Here is a 13,458-nt window from a genome sequence, read left to right on the forward strand (position 1 = left end):
GAGCGCGGTTTGGTGGGTCACGTTTCGGAGGACACATTACTCGACCGTCGCCTCTCCCGAGCCCGTTGGGGAGTTGCAGCAATGAGACAAGATTGTAATTGGATCGCAATTGGATATCACGAAATTGGGGAGAAAAAGGGGGTAATTTTTTTAACAAATAAAATAAGAAATATGGCAAGACTTAAATGGTTGTCTAGCAATGATCAACAATCAATTTGACAGAGCTTGAAGATTTTTTAAAATAATAATGTGCAAATATCGTACAATCGAGGTGTGCAAAGCTCTTAGAGGCTTACCTAGAAAGACTCACACCTGTAATTGCTGCCAAAGGTGATTATAACATGTATTGACTCAGGGGGTGTGAATACTTATGCAAATTAGATATTTCTGTATGTTGTGTAGATGGGTGAGAAAAAATCTATTTAATCCATTTTGAATTCAGGCTGTAACACAACAAAATGTGGATTAAGTCAAGGGGTATGAATACATTCTGAAGGCACTGTATCTGCACATATGTGACGTAGTACGCAATTCTCGGGGAACACTTTTGGCTCGTGAGTGCTACTTTCAGAACTACTGGCAAAAAAGTATACAAAAGTACAGAAGAATCTCTTTAATGTTTAACTATTTTTTTTCTCTGAAAAATATATTATTTTATCAATTAAATAATGATGCCTATTGCATTTACAACACAACAGTACAACAACAAATCAAAATACCCCAAAAATAACTTGAAACATATGTTTTAAATGCAATATATTTGTATTACTATTCTAAAGAAATTAAATTACAAACAGAAAATGGAAGTCTTCAAAGGTGGCAGTCTACATGTGATCTCATTTGGAGATGTAATATCTGCAGCTTTTATTCAATATCACTTGGTTTAAGAAGTAGTCAGTCTTAATTGACGCAAACCTCAGTGAGCCCAGACTGTGTGTAGCAGGGCTTCTCGGTTGCCTCGTAGTTGGATGCCTCAGCATTGTCAGATACAACTTTGGCTAGCTTGGTGTTGAATGGGTTCAATGCCACCTGGATGGCAGGCTCAGAGTCAGGCACAAGGAAGTTATCTGGGATGCTAGGCAGAGGCGGCTCACACTCTCTCAGGCTGACAGCACTCTTTCCAGGTCTCTTTTCCGACTCAGATTTGTCCTTAGTGGAGATGAACTCCTTTGACTTCTGCAACTCTTTTGCAGAATCGTCAGAAATGGGGGCACACTGTGGTGTGGATGATGCTTGTTTCAAACCAAACCGTGAAGAGATGCTCTCCCGAACTCTGGATGCCAGTGTCTGTGGTTCATCGGTGGCTGGTTCCCTTTTCTTCAACCTGGCAGTGGCAATAGCATCAGATCGCCTTCTAGCCTCCTTGGAGATTCTCACAGCATCATAGAGAACCACTATTACGATGAAGCCATAGAAAACGAGCCCCAAAATCAGGTTCACCTTCACAAGTGGCTCGGAGTAAGAAGGGTCAGTCAATATGTTGACTCTGGGTTTGATCTTCAGGGTGCTCTTCTGAGCTTTTGGAGCTGGAGCCTGAAGATTTTCTTTGAAGACGTTGTTGTCACCTTGCAATGCTTTTTGCTTGTAAGCCTGTAGATAAGGAATACGTTTCTCCACAATCATCTGTGGGACTTTAGCTTTACCTGGGAAAGTATCATCTTTCATCCTCTGAAGTTGTTCCAGCATCTGGTCCACTTGCGCCATTTTGGTCCATTTTGCAACATTGAGGATGTCCTGAACAGGGTGGTCCTTCACTGGCATCAAAGGCCTGTGCTCTGGAACAGAAATCAGGGGCTCTACAAGCTCCGAGGGCTCTTTAGAATTTTTTGAGGAATATCCTTGTCAACTGGCCCATGTTACCTGGAGAAGAATCGTCTTTCACCCGTAAACTCTCAAGTTGTTCCAGCAATGACTTAAAATTGGTCTCTTTTGTAGCATCAGGGTTGTTCTGAACAGAGTGGTCCTTCACTGGCATCAACGGCTTGTGCTCTGGAACAGAAATCAGGGGCTCTACAAAGTCCGGGGGGTCTTTGACATTTTTTGAGGAATATCCTTTTGTCAACTGGCCCACATTACCTGGAGAAGAATAGTCTTTCACCCGTAAACTATCAACTTGTTCTTTTGTAGCATCAGGGTTGTTCAGAATAGGGTGGTCCTTCACTGGCATCAAAGTCTTGTGCTCTGAAGACACCAACACATTTGCAGCAACAGGCGAAAGGAGACAGAAAATAACAGCCAACAATAACATCTTCATGTTGCACAGCCCACCCTTCTGGGAGAGCTGTGCCATTTTGATTAAAGAAATCGTCTTTCAAAAGTAGGCAGTACAAATTACAAGTCAAACTACTAGTTGGCTAGCTGTGCTTTGTAAAAGTGAATTGGGTTTACTGTTCACTGTCAAACATACACAAGATATGGACCCAACATGATGTAATAGAAGAATCTGATTATAACATCACGTGTTCCAGAATGTTGTAACCTGCTCCTCATTGTATTCATTAATTCAGATAATTCATTAATTAATCTCTTTGGATACATTTGGCAATTAGTTTGACGTGCAGTCCCTGTCCCTAAACTGCTTTCTCCTACGACTTTGGCAAATGCCCCCGTGACCTACAGCTCCTCATATACTACCAGGTCATGGTAGTATCTACACTGGTGCTGGTGCTTGCGATGACCCAGCTAATTATGAGCTTTCTGACCCAGGGAGTGAGACACTTTTTGACCTTCCTCATGGCCCGCACTGCCCCCCTGGAAACCAAATGTTTAAAGACATGGTACTTTGGTGACTAAGAAAGTATTTTTTAAACCTCTCACTTTGGGCTGGATGCTTCAATGTCTAGTTCATACATGCATAATCTGAGGGAAGAATTACTGTTCAGAGAGAGAGAGAGAGAGAGCGAGAGATGACTTGTTGCACATACAGTGCCTTCAGAAAGTATTCACACCCCTGACTTTTGCCACATTTTGTTGTTACACAGCCTGAATTTAAAATGTATTAAATTGAGATTTTGTGTCACTGGCCTACACACAATACCTCATAATGTCAAAGTGGAATTATGTTTTTCAAATTTTTTACAAATTAATAACAAATGAAAAGTTGAAATGTCTTGAGTCACTAAGTATTCAACCCCTTTGTTATGGCAACCCTAAATAAGTTCAGGAGTAAACGTTTGCTTAACAAGCCACATAATAAGTTGCATGGACTCTGTGTGCAATAATAGTGTTTAACATGATTTTTGAATTACTACCTCATCTCTGTACCCAACACATACAATTATCAGTAAGGTACCTCAGTCGAGCAGTGAATTTCAAACACAGATTCAACCACAAAGACCAGGGAGGTTTTCCAATGCCTCGCAAAGAAGGGCACCTATTGGTAGATGGGTAAAAATTGAAAAAGCAGACAATGAATATCCTTTTGAGCGTGGTGAAGTTATCAATGACACTTTGGATGGTGTATCAATACACCCAGTCACTACAAAGATACAGGCGTCCTTCCTAACTCAGTTGCTGGAGAGGAAGGAAACCGCTCAGGGATTTCACCATGAGGCCAATGGTGACTTAAAAACAGTTACAGAGTTTAATGGCTGTGATGGAGGATGGATCAACAACATTGTAGTTACTCCACAATACTAACCTAATTGACAGATTGAAAAGAAGGAAGCCTGTACAGAATAAAAAATATTCCAAAACATACATCCTGTTTGCAACAAGGCACTAAAGTAATACTGCAAAAAATGTGGCAAAGCAATTCACTTTTTGTCCTGAATACAAAGCGTTATATTTGGGGGAAATCTAATACAACAAATTACTGAGTACCACTCTTCATATTTTCAAGCATAGTGAAGCGTTATATTTGGGGGAAATCCAATACAACAAATTACTGAGTACCACTCTTCATATTTTCAAGCATAGTGGTGGCTGCATCATGTTATGTGTATGCTTGTAATCGTTAAGGACTGGGGAGTTTTGCAGGATAAAAAAGAAAGGGAATGGAGCTAAGCACAGGCAAGATCCTAGACAAAAACCTGGTTCAGTCTGCTTTCCACCAGACACTGGGAGATTAATTCACCTTTCAGCAGGACAATAACCTACAACACAAAGCCAAATCTACACTGGAGTTTCTTACCAAGAAGACAGTGAATGTTCCTGAGTGGCCGAGTTACAGTTTTGACTTAAATCTGCTTGAAAACCTATGGCAAGGAACGGTGTTTCCTCCAACACATTGGTGCGGCTGGCTTCCGGGTTAAGTGGGCGGGTGTTAAGGAGCGCGGTTTGGTGGGTCACGTTTCGGAGGACACATTACTCGACCGTCGCCTCTCCCGAGCCCGTTGGGGAGTTGCAGCAATGAGACAAGATTGTAATTGGATTGCAATTGGATATCACGAAATTGGGGAGAAAAAGGGGGTAATTTTTTTAACAAATAAAATAAGAAATATGGCAAGACTTAAATGGTTGTCTAGCAATGATCAACAATCAATTTGACAGATCTTGAAGATTTTTTAAAATAATAATGTGCAAATATCGTACAATCGAGGTGTGCAAAGCTCTTAGAGGCTTACCTAGAAAGACTCACACCTGTAATTGCTGCCAAAGGTGATTATAACATGTATTGACTCAGGGGTGTGAATACTTATGCAAATTAGATATTTCTGTATGTTGTGTAGATGGGTGAGAAAAAATCTATTTAATCCATTTTGAATTCAGGCTGTAACACAACAAAATGTGGATTAAGTCAAGGGGTATGAATACATTCTGAAGGCACTGTATCTGCACATATGTGACGTAGTACGCAATTCTCGGGGAACACTTTTGGCTCGTGAGTGCTACTTTCAGAACTACTGGCAAAAAAGTATACAAAAGTACAGAAGAATCTCTTTAATGTTTAACTATTTTTTTTCTCTGAAAAATATATTATTTTATCAATTAAATAATGTTGCCTATTGCATTTACAACACAACAGTACAACAACAAATCAAAATACCCCAAAAATAACTTGAAACATATGTTTTAAATGCAATATATTTTTATTACTATTCTAAAGAAATTAAATTACAAACAGAAAATGGAAGTCTTCAAAGGTGGCAGTCTCCATGTGATCTCATTTGGAGATGTAATATCTGCAGCTTTTATTCAATATCACTTGGTTTAAGAAGTAGTCCTCAGTCTTAATTGACGCAAACCTCAGTGAGCCCAGACTGTGTGTAGCAGGGCTTCTCGGTTGCCTCGTAGTTGGATGCCTCAGCATTGTCAGATACAACTTTGGCTAGCTTGGTGTCGAATGGGTTCAATGCCACCTGGATGGCAGGCTCAGAGTCAGGCACAAGGAAGTTATCTGGGATGCTAGGCAGAGGCGGCTCACACTCTCTCAGGCTGACAGCACTCTTTCCAGGTCTCTTTTCCGACTCAGATTTGTCCTTAGTGGAGATGAACTCCTTTGACTTCTGCAACTCTTTTGCAGAATCGTCAGAAAATGGGGGCACACTGTGGTGTGGATGATGCTTGTTTCAAACCAAACCGTGAAGAGATGCTCTCCCGAACTCTGGATGCCAGTGTCTGTGGTTCATCGGTGGCTGGTTCCCTTTTCTTCAACCTGGCAGTGGCAATAGCATCAGATCGCCTTCTAGCCTCCTTGGAGATTCTCACAGCATCATAGAGAACCACTATTACGATGAAGCCATAGAAAACGAGCCCCAAAATCAGGTTCACCTTCACAAGTGGCTCGGAGTAAGAAGGGTCAGTCAATATGTTGACTCTGGGTTTGATCTTCATGGTGCTCTTCTGAGCTTTTGGAGCTGGAGCCTGAAGATTTTCTTTGAAGACGTTGTTGTCACCTTGCAATGCTTTTTGCTTGTAAGCCTGTAGATAAGGAATACGTTTCTCCACAATCATCTGTGGGACTTTAGCTTTACCTGGGAAAGTATCATCTTTCATCCTCTGAAGTTGTTCCAGCATCTGGTCCACTTGCGCCATTTTGGTCAATTTTGCAACATTGGGGATGTCCTGAACAGGGTGGTCCTTCACTGGCATCAAAGGCCTGTGCTCTGGAACAGAAATCAGGGGCTCTACAAGCTCCGAGGGCTCTTTAGAATTTTTTGAGGAATATCCTTTTGTCAACTGGCCCACGTTACCTGGAGAAGAATCGTCTTTCACCCGTAAACTCTCAAGTTGTTCCAGCAATGACTTAAAATGGGTCTCTTTTGTAGCATCAGGGTTGTTCTGAACAGAGTGGTCCTTCACTGGCATCAACGGCTTGTGCTCTGGAACAGAAATCAGGGGCTCTACAAAGTCCGGGGGTCTTTGACATTTTTTGAGGAATATCCTTTTGTCAACTGGCCCACATTACCTGGAGAAGAATAGTCTTTCACCCGTAAACTATCAACTTGTTCTTTTGTAGCATCAGGGTTGTTCAGAATAGGGTGGTCCTTCACTGGCATCAAAGTCTTGTGCTCTGAAGACACCAACACATTTGCAGCAACAGGCGAAAGGAGACAGAAAATAACAGCCAACAATAACATCTTCATGTTGCACAGCCCACCCTTCTGGGAGAGCTGTGCCATTTTGATTAAAGAAATCGTCTTTCAAAAGTAGGCAGTACAAATTACAAGTCAAACTACTAGTTGGCTAGCTGTGCTTTGTAAAAGTGAATTGGGTTTACTGTTCACTGTCAAACATACACAAGATATGTACCCAACATGATGTAATAGAATAATCTGATTATAACATCACGTGTTCCAGAATGTTGTAACCTGCTCCTCATTGTATTCATTAATTCAGATAATTCATTAATTCATCTATTTGGATACATTTGGCAATTAGTTTGACGTGCAGTCCCTGTCCCTAAACTGCTTTCTCCTACGACTTTGGCAAATGCCCCCGTGACCTACAGCTCCTCATATACTACCAGGTCATGGTAGTATCTACACTGGTGCTGGTGCTTGCGATGACCCAGCTAATTATGAGCTTTCTGACCCAGGGAGTGAGACACTTTTTGACCTTCCTCATGGCCCGCACTGCCCCCCTGGAAACCAAATGTTTAAAGACATGGTACTTTGGTGACTAAGAAAGTATTTTTTAAACCTCTCACTTTGGGCTGGATGCCTCAATGTCTAGTTCAGGGGTGTCAAACTCGTTTTAGCTCAGGGGCCACATGGAGGAAAATCTATTCCCAAGTGGGCCGGACCGGAAAGATCATGGTATATATAACTTAAAAACAACAACTTCAGATTGTTTTCTTTGTTTTAATACGATCAACATACAACATAAAGCTGGAGCCTGAGGACAGTGTCCAAAAGCACAACATCACTATTAATCATAAAACACCTCAAGTTATTTGAAAGTTCTGAGGACAAAGAACACACAAACACACAATGCCTCAGTGATTCACAGAAGTATATCACAGATCACAGAACTATATCAGGGTGTCATTTCTCAGGCAGAAATGTAGATAAAAATAATGAAATCCTGTTCCCCAAACAAGTGCAAGAACCACAGAGTCAAGAATAGGTTAAATATACAAATAAAATAAAAACAATTAAAAACAATAGCACATCAACATAAAAACATATACATAAATCTGAAAGCGTTGCTCAAACTCCCGTAACAGTCCCGTTATTTTATCTTTGAACCGCTTCATGTCTGCCACATGTTGGGTCGCACACACATTTTTCAGACAGGGGAAGTGAGCTGCATCACCACCGGCAAGTTGCGTCTCCCACAATGACAGCTTCAACTTGAAAGAACGTATGCTGTCATAATACCGCGTGACAACTTTGTTGCGCCCTTGCAGCTGTTTGTTCAAGTTATTCAGGTGCTCTGTAACATCCACCATAAATGCAAGGTCCGGCATCCATTCTGCGGAATGAAATTCTAACACTGGTTTGCCCTTTTCTTCCATGAACTGTTCAATTTCTTCTCGTAAATCAAAGAAATGCCTCAGCACAGCACCGCGGCTTAACCATCTTACCTCAGTGTGGTATGGCAGGCCATAGATGTGGTCTTTCTCTCTGAGAAGGCTGTCAAACTGACGGTGATTCAGGCTTCTGGATCGGATGAAATTAACAGTTTGGATGACCACCTTCATGACGTTATCCATCTTTAATGACTTGCAACACAAAGCCTCCTGGTGCAAAATACAGTGAAAAGTCAAAAAATCACGTCCTCCATTTGCAGATTGCACTTTCTCTCTGAACTTTGTCACAACGCCTGCTTTTTTCCCGATCATTGAGGGCGCACCATCTGTAGCCAGGCTGACAGCGCGGGACCAGTCCACTCCGACCCTGTCCAGCGCGCCGACGAGTGCGGTAAAAATATCAGCTGCTGTCGTTGTATCTGTCATCGGCACCAACTCCACGAACTCCTCGGTGACGGTCAATGTGTCATCAACTCCGCGGATGAAAAAATGGCCAGTTGTGCAACATCTGTAATGTCCGTGCTTTCATCAATTGCAACCGAAAACGCAATAAATGACTTTAATTTTTGCTTCAACTGGCTGTCCAAATCCACTGAAAGATCGGAAATCCTGTCTGCAACTGTGTTTCTTGTCAGGCTGATATTTGCAAAAGCCTGCCGCTTTTCAGGGCACACAATCTTCGCTGCCTTCATCATGCATGTTTTTACAAATTCACCCTCACTAAATGGTTTTGAAGCCACTGCGATTTCATTAGCAATGAGGTAGCTAGCTTTCACTGCAGCGTCACTGATGTCTCGGCTGTGAGTAAACACAGACTGCTGTTTCTTCAGACCCGCCAACAGTTCATTCACCTTCTCTCATCTCCGCTGTCCTTGAAAGTTGTCATATTTGTCGGCATGAAGACTCACATAGTGGCGACGAAGGTTATATTCTTTCAGCACTGCAACATGCTCTGAACACACCAAACATACAGCTTTCCCATTAAATTCCGTGATTAAATAGGATGACCATTTTTCTTGGCACACTCTGCACTCTGTGTCCACTTTTCTCTTTTTTGACAGAGACATATTGGGGCAATGAGGGTGCCAAAGCACATAATGTTAAAAGTAGAAGCCGTAATAAATATCGCGGGCAAAACAAAGTAGCTCATTGGCTGCACGTGCTTGACCTACTTGCTCTGCCCCGGTATAAACAGTTTGCTTGCTTAACACAATTGCGATTGCGCCATCCAGTGGACACAATTGGAACAGCAGTTTATTTTATTGAAAAAAAAAAAAAAGATCTTTCAAAATCATCTCGCGGGCCGGATTAAACCCGTTTGCGGGCCTGATCCGGCCCGCGGGCCGTACGTTTGACACCCCTGGTTTAGACAGACAAACACACTATCCAGGATACACTTCCACACTCAATCCCCCAGGGGGCAGTAGCAATCTTGTCCAAGTGCTGAGCCTGGTTGATGTGACTCCGTGCAGCCAATGGCTATATCCGCTTTAGGTATAATGCCAGGAGCCACTAGTGGATTTGATAGCTCTAACACAGTTCCACCTCAGACACTGCCAAAACAACCGCTATGCGGATGTTGTCTAAAGCGGATCTGATTGAATAAAGCCCAACGTCTTTAGTTGGGCCTTTTGGTTTGTGTGTATGTATTTATGTTGGTCACCATTTTGACAGAGCTGCACCTGGACCAAGGTAAGGTTGATATCTCCCTGGACCAAGGTAAGGTTGATATCTCCCTGGACCAAGGTGAGTAAGGTTGATATCTCCCTGGACCAAGGTAAGGTTGATATCTCCCTGGACCAAGGTAAGGTTGATGTCTCCCTGGACCAAGGTAAGGTTGATATCTCCCTGGACCAAGGTAAGGTTGCTGTCTCCCTGGACCAAGGTAAGGTTGATATCTCCCCGGACCAAGGTAAGGTTGATATCTCCCTGGACCAAGGTAAGGTTGCTGTCTCCCTGGACCAAGGTAAGGTTGATATCTCCCTGGACCAAGGTAAGGTTGATATCTCCCTGGACCAAGGTAAGGTTGATATCTCCCTGGACCAAGGTAAGGTTGATATCTCCCTGGACCAAGGTAAGGTTGCTGTCTCCCTGGACCAATGTAAGGTTGATATCTCCCTGGACCAAGGTAAGGTTGATATCTCCCTGGACCAAGGTAAGGTTGATATCTCCCTGGACCAAGGTAAGGTTGCGGTCTCCCTGGACCAAGGTAAGGTTGATATCTCCCCGGACCAAGGTAAGGTTGATATCTCCCCGGACCAAGGTAAGGTTGATATCTCCCCGGACCAAGGTAAGGTTGATATCTCCCGGACCAAGGTAAGGTTGATATCTCCCTGGACCAAGGTAAGGTTGCTGTCTCCCTGGACCAAGGTAAGGTTGATATCTCCCCGGACACTTGTCCATCCAACACAGTCCTCAAACTCAGATTTCTCACATAAATGCACATGTTCACTCAGGTTATAGACCATGTAACTAGGCCTAGGACCCCTAGACAAAGCGAGTGCAGCAATATTCGTAGGGTAGTTCTGGGTTTCGTAACTATGAGGATGCTTTTCAGTAACATCTTATTTACGTACTGCATTAGCATCGAACAGCTCCCGCGATATGCAACTTTTTAGGGAAGTCAGGAACCAATATACACAATCAGTTAGGAAAGCGAAGGCTAGCTTTTTCAAACAGAAATGTGCATCCTGTAGCACTAACTCCAAAAGGTTTTGGGACACTGTAAAGTCCATGGAAAATAAGAGCACCTCCTCCCAACTGCCCACTGCACTGAGGCTAGGAAACACTGTCACCACCGATAAATCTACAATAATCAAGAATTTCAACAAGCATTTTGCTACGGCTGGCCATGCTTTCCACCTGGCTACCACTACCCCGGCCACCAGCTCTGCACCCTCCGCTGCAACTTGCCCATGCCCCTCCCGCTTCTCTTTCACACAAATTCAGACAGCTGATGTTCTGAAAGAGCTGAAAAATCTGGACCCCTACAAATCAGCTGGGCTAGACTATCTGGACCCTTTCTTTCTAAAATTAGCCGCCGAAATTGTCGCAACCCCTATTACTAGCCTGTTCAACCTCTCTTTCGTAACGTCTGTGATCTCCAGAGATTGGAAAGCTGCCGCGGTCATCCCCCTCTTCAACGGGGGTGACACTCTAGATCCAAACTGTTAGAGACCTATATCCATCCTGCCCTGCCTTTCGAAAGTATTTGAAAGCCAAGTTAACAAACAGATCAACGACCATTTCGAATCCCACCGTACCTTCTCCGCTATGCAATCCGGTTTCCGAGCTGGTCATGGGTGCACCTCAGCCACGCTCAAGGTCCTAAACAATATTATAACCGTGATCGATAAAAGACAGTACTGCGCAGCCGTCTTCATCGACCTGGCCAAGGCTTTCGACTCTGTCAACCACCGCATTCTTATTGGCAGACTAAATAGCCTTGGTTTCTCTAATGACTGCCTCGCCTGGTTCACCAACTACTTCTCAGATAGAGTTCAATGTGTCAAATCGGAGGGCCTGTTGTCTGGATCTCTGGCCATCTCTATGGGGGTGCCACAGGGTTCAATTCTCGGGCCGACTCTATTCTCTGTGCATATCAATGATGTCGCTCTTGCTGCTGGTGACGCTCGGATCCACCTCTATGCGGACAACACCATTTTGTATACATCTGGCCCTTCATTGGACATTGTGATAACAAACCTCCAAAACGAGCTTCAATGCCATACAACACTCCTTCCGTAGCCTCCAACTGCTCTTAAACACTAGTAAAACTAAATGCATGCTCTTCAACCGAACTGCTTGCACCCGCCCACACGACTAGAATCACTACTCTCGGCGGGTCCGAACTAGAGTATGTGGACAACTACAAATACCTAGGTGTCTGGTTAGACTGTAAACTCTCCTTCCAGACTCACATTAAGCATCTCCAATCAAAAGTTAGATCTAGAATCGGCTTCCTATTTCGCAACAAAGCCTCCTTCACTCATGCTGCCAAACATGCCCTCGTAAAACTGACTATCCTACCGATCCTTGACTACGGCGATGTCATTTACAAAATAGCCTCCAACACTCTACTCAGCAAATTGGATGTAGTCTATCACGGTGCCATCCGTTTTGTCACCAAAGCCCCATATACTACCCACCATTGTGACCTGTACGCTCGTTGGCTGGCCCTCACTACATATTAGTCGCCAAACCCACTGGCTCCAGGTCATCTATAAATCACTGCTAGGCAAATCCCTGTCTTATCTTAGCTCACTGGTCACCATAGCAACACCCACCCGTAGTCTGCGCTCCAGCAGGTATATCTCACTGGTCATCCCCAAAGCCAACACCTCCTTTGGCCGCCATTCCTTCCAGTTCTCTGCTGCCAATGACTGGAACGAACTGCAAAAATCTCTGAAGCTGGAGACTCTTATCTCCCTCACTAACTTTAAGCGTCAGTTGTCAGAGCATGTTTACCGATCACTGCACCTGTACACAGCCCATCTGAAATTAGCCCGCCCAACTACCTCATTTCCATATTGTTATTTATTTTGCTCATTTGCACCCCAGTATCTCTATTTGCACATCATCTTTTGCACATCTATCATTCCAATGTTAATACGAAATTGTAACTATTTTGCACTATGGCCTATTTATTGCCTTACCTCCATAACTTACTACATTCGCACACACCGTATATATATATTTTCTGTTGTATTTTTTGACTGTATGTTTTTGTTTACCCCATATATAACTCTGTGTTGTTGTTGTTGTTTTTACCACACTGCTTTGCTTTATCTTGGCCAGGTCGCAGTTGTAAATGAGAACTTGTTCTCAACTGGCTTACCTGGTTAAATAAAGGTGAAATAAAAAATAATAATAAAAAACAATATCTGTAGGGTAGTTCTGGGTTTCGTAACTATGAGGACGCTTTTCAGTAACATCTTATTTCCAACAGGGCTCTACTGCTCTGTGCCTCTACATCCTCTCAGCTGTTAACTGTGTGTACACACGCATCCTGTTGACATCCTGGCACCTCTGGGTGACAGAAGGGACACTCACACACACACACACACACACACACACACACACACACACTCACTCACCGCAGGTGTTGGGCAAACCCCGACCGAGCTAGCGTCAACGAGAAAATCCCCGGCTGCCGCCGTTACTACGGCAACAGCAAGACTCAGCGGCAGCGAGGCCACAGTGCCATCTCTGCACTCAAACGCGCTCACACACACACACAATATCATGTTTTACCAACGCGCGCACACACACACACAATCATGTTTTACCAACTCGCCCACACACCACCCATCACACATAGATACTGTAGAAAGAGGGGGGAAGAGGGAAAAGAAAGAGTGACAGACCACTAGAGAGAGAGTTAGCTGCTTGTGTCGGTTATGTGTGAAAGCCCTGGCATGAATAGGAGAGGTCAGGGGTCAACGAGAGTGTAATTGGTAACAATGGGGGTAGTGAGGAGAACACTAGTCCACATTTATTCACTGATAGTGTCAGATAAAGGGATGTAAACATGACTGTATTCT

General features: G+C 43.5%; 2 protein-coding genes across 2 annotated transcripts; both read right to left on the bottom strand.

The window, feature by feature from the left end:
- Positions 1-900: 900 nt before the first annotated feature.
- On the bottom strand, positions 901-2,885 carry LOC123481204. Its single transcript, XM_045205867.1, has 3 exons — positions 2,077-2,885; positions 1,861-1,989; positions 901-1,775 (listed from the first exon to the last, which is right to left on the bottom strand). Exons 1-3 carry the CDS (start codon positions 2,288-2,290, stop codon positions 901-903), a joined length of 1,218 nt encoding a protein of 405 aa, XP_045061802.1. The 5' UTR covers positions 2,291-2,885.
- Positions 2,886-5,462: 2,577 nt separating this feature from the next.
- LOC121561616 lies at positions 5,463-6,679 on the bottom strand. Its single transcript, XM_045205868.1, has 2 exons — positions 6,350-6,679; positions 5,463-6,263 (listed from the first exon to the last, which is right to left on the bottom strand). The coding sequence occupies exons 1-2, from the start codon at positions 6,561-6,563 to the stop codon at positions 5,470-5,472; spliced, it is 1,008 nt and encodes a 335-aa protein (XP_045061803.1). The 5' UTR covers positions 6,564-6,679; the 3' UTR covers positions 5,463-5,469.
- Between the last annotated feature and the right edge of the window lie 6,779 nt (positions 6,680-13,458).

Source organism: Coregonus clupeaformis, chromosome 20 (genome assembly GCF_020615455.1).
Source record: "Coregonus clupeaformis isolate EN_2021a chromosome 20, ASM2061545v1, whole genome shotgun sequence".
NCBI classification, from domain to species: Eukaryota; Metazoa; Chordata; class Actinopteri; order Salmoniformes; family Salmonidae; genus Coregonus; species Coregonus clupeaformis.

Bases quoted from the DNA above. Each gene is read 5' to 3' on its own strand.
- LOC123481204 (XM_045205867.1), bottom strand. From the start codon at position 2,290: ATGGCACAGCTCTCCCAGAAGGGTGGGCTGTGCAACATGAAGATGTTA. The intron at 1,990-2,076 runs GTAATGTGGGCC...TTTCTGTTCCAG, and splicing joins GAAAGACTATTCTTCTCCAG to AGCACAAGCCGTTGATGCCA. The intron at 1,776-1,860 runs GTAACATGGGCC...TTTCTGTTCCAG, and splicing joins GAAAGACGATTCTTCTCCAG to AGCACAGGCCTTTGATGCCA.
- LOC121561616 (XM_045205868.1), bottom strand. From the start codon at position 6,563: ATGGCACAGCTCTCCCAGAAGGGTGGGCTGTGCAACATGAAGATGTTA. The intron at 6,264-6,349 runs GTAATGTGGGCC...TTTCTGTTCCAG, and splicing joins GAAAGACTATTCTTCTCCAG to AGCACAAGCCGTTGATGCCA.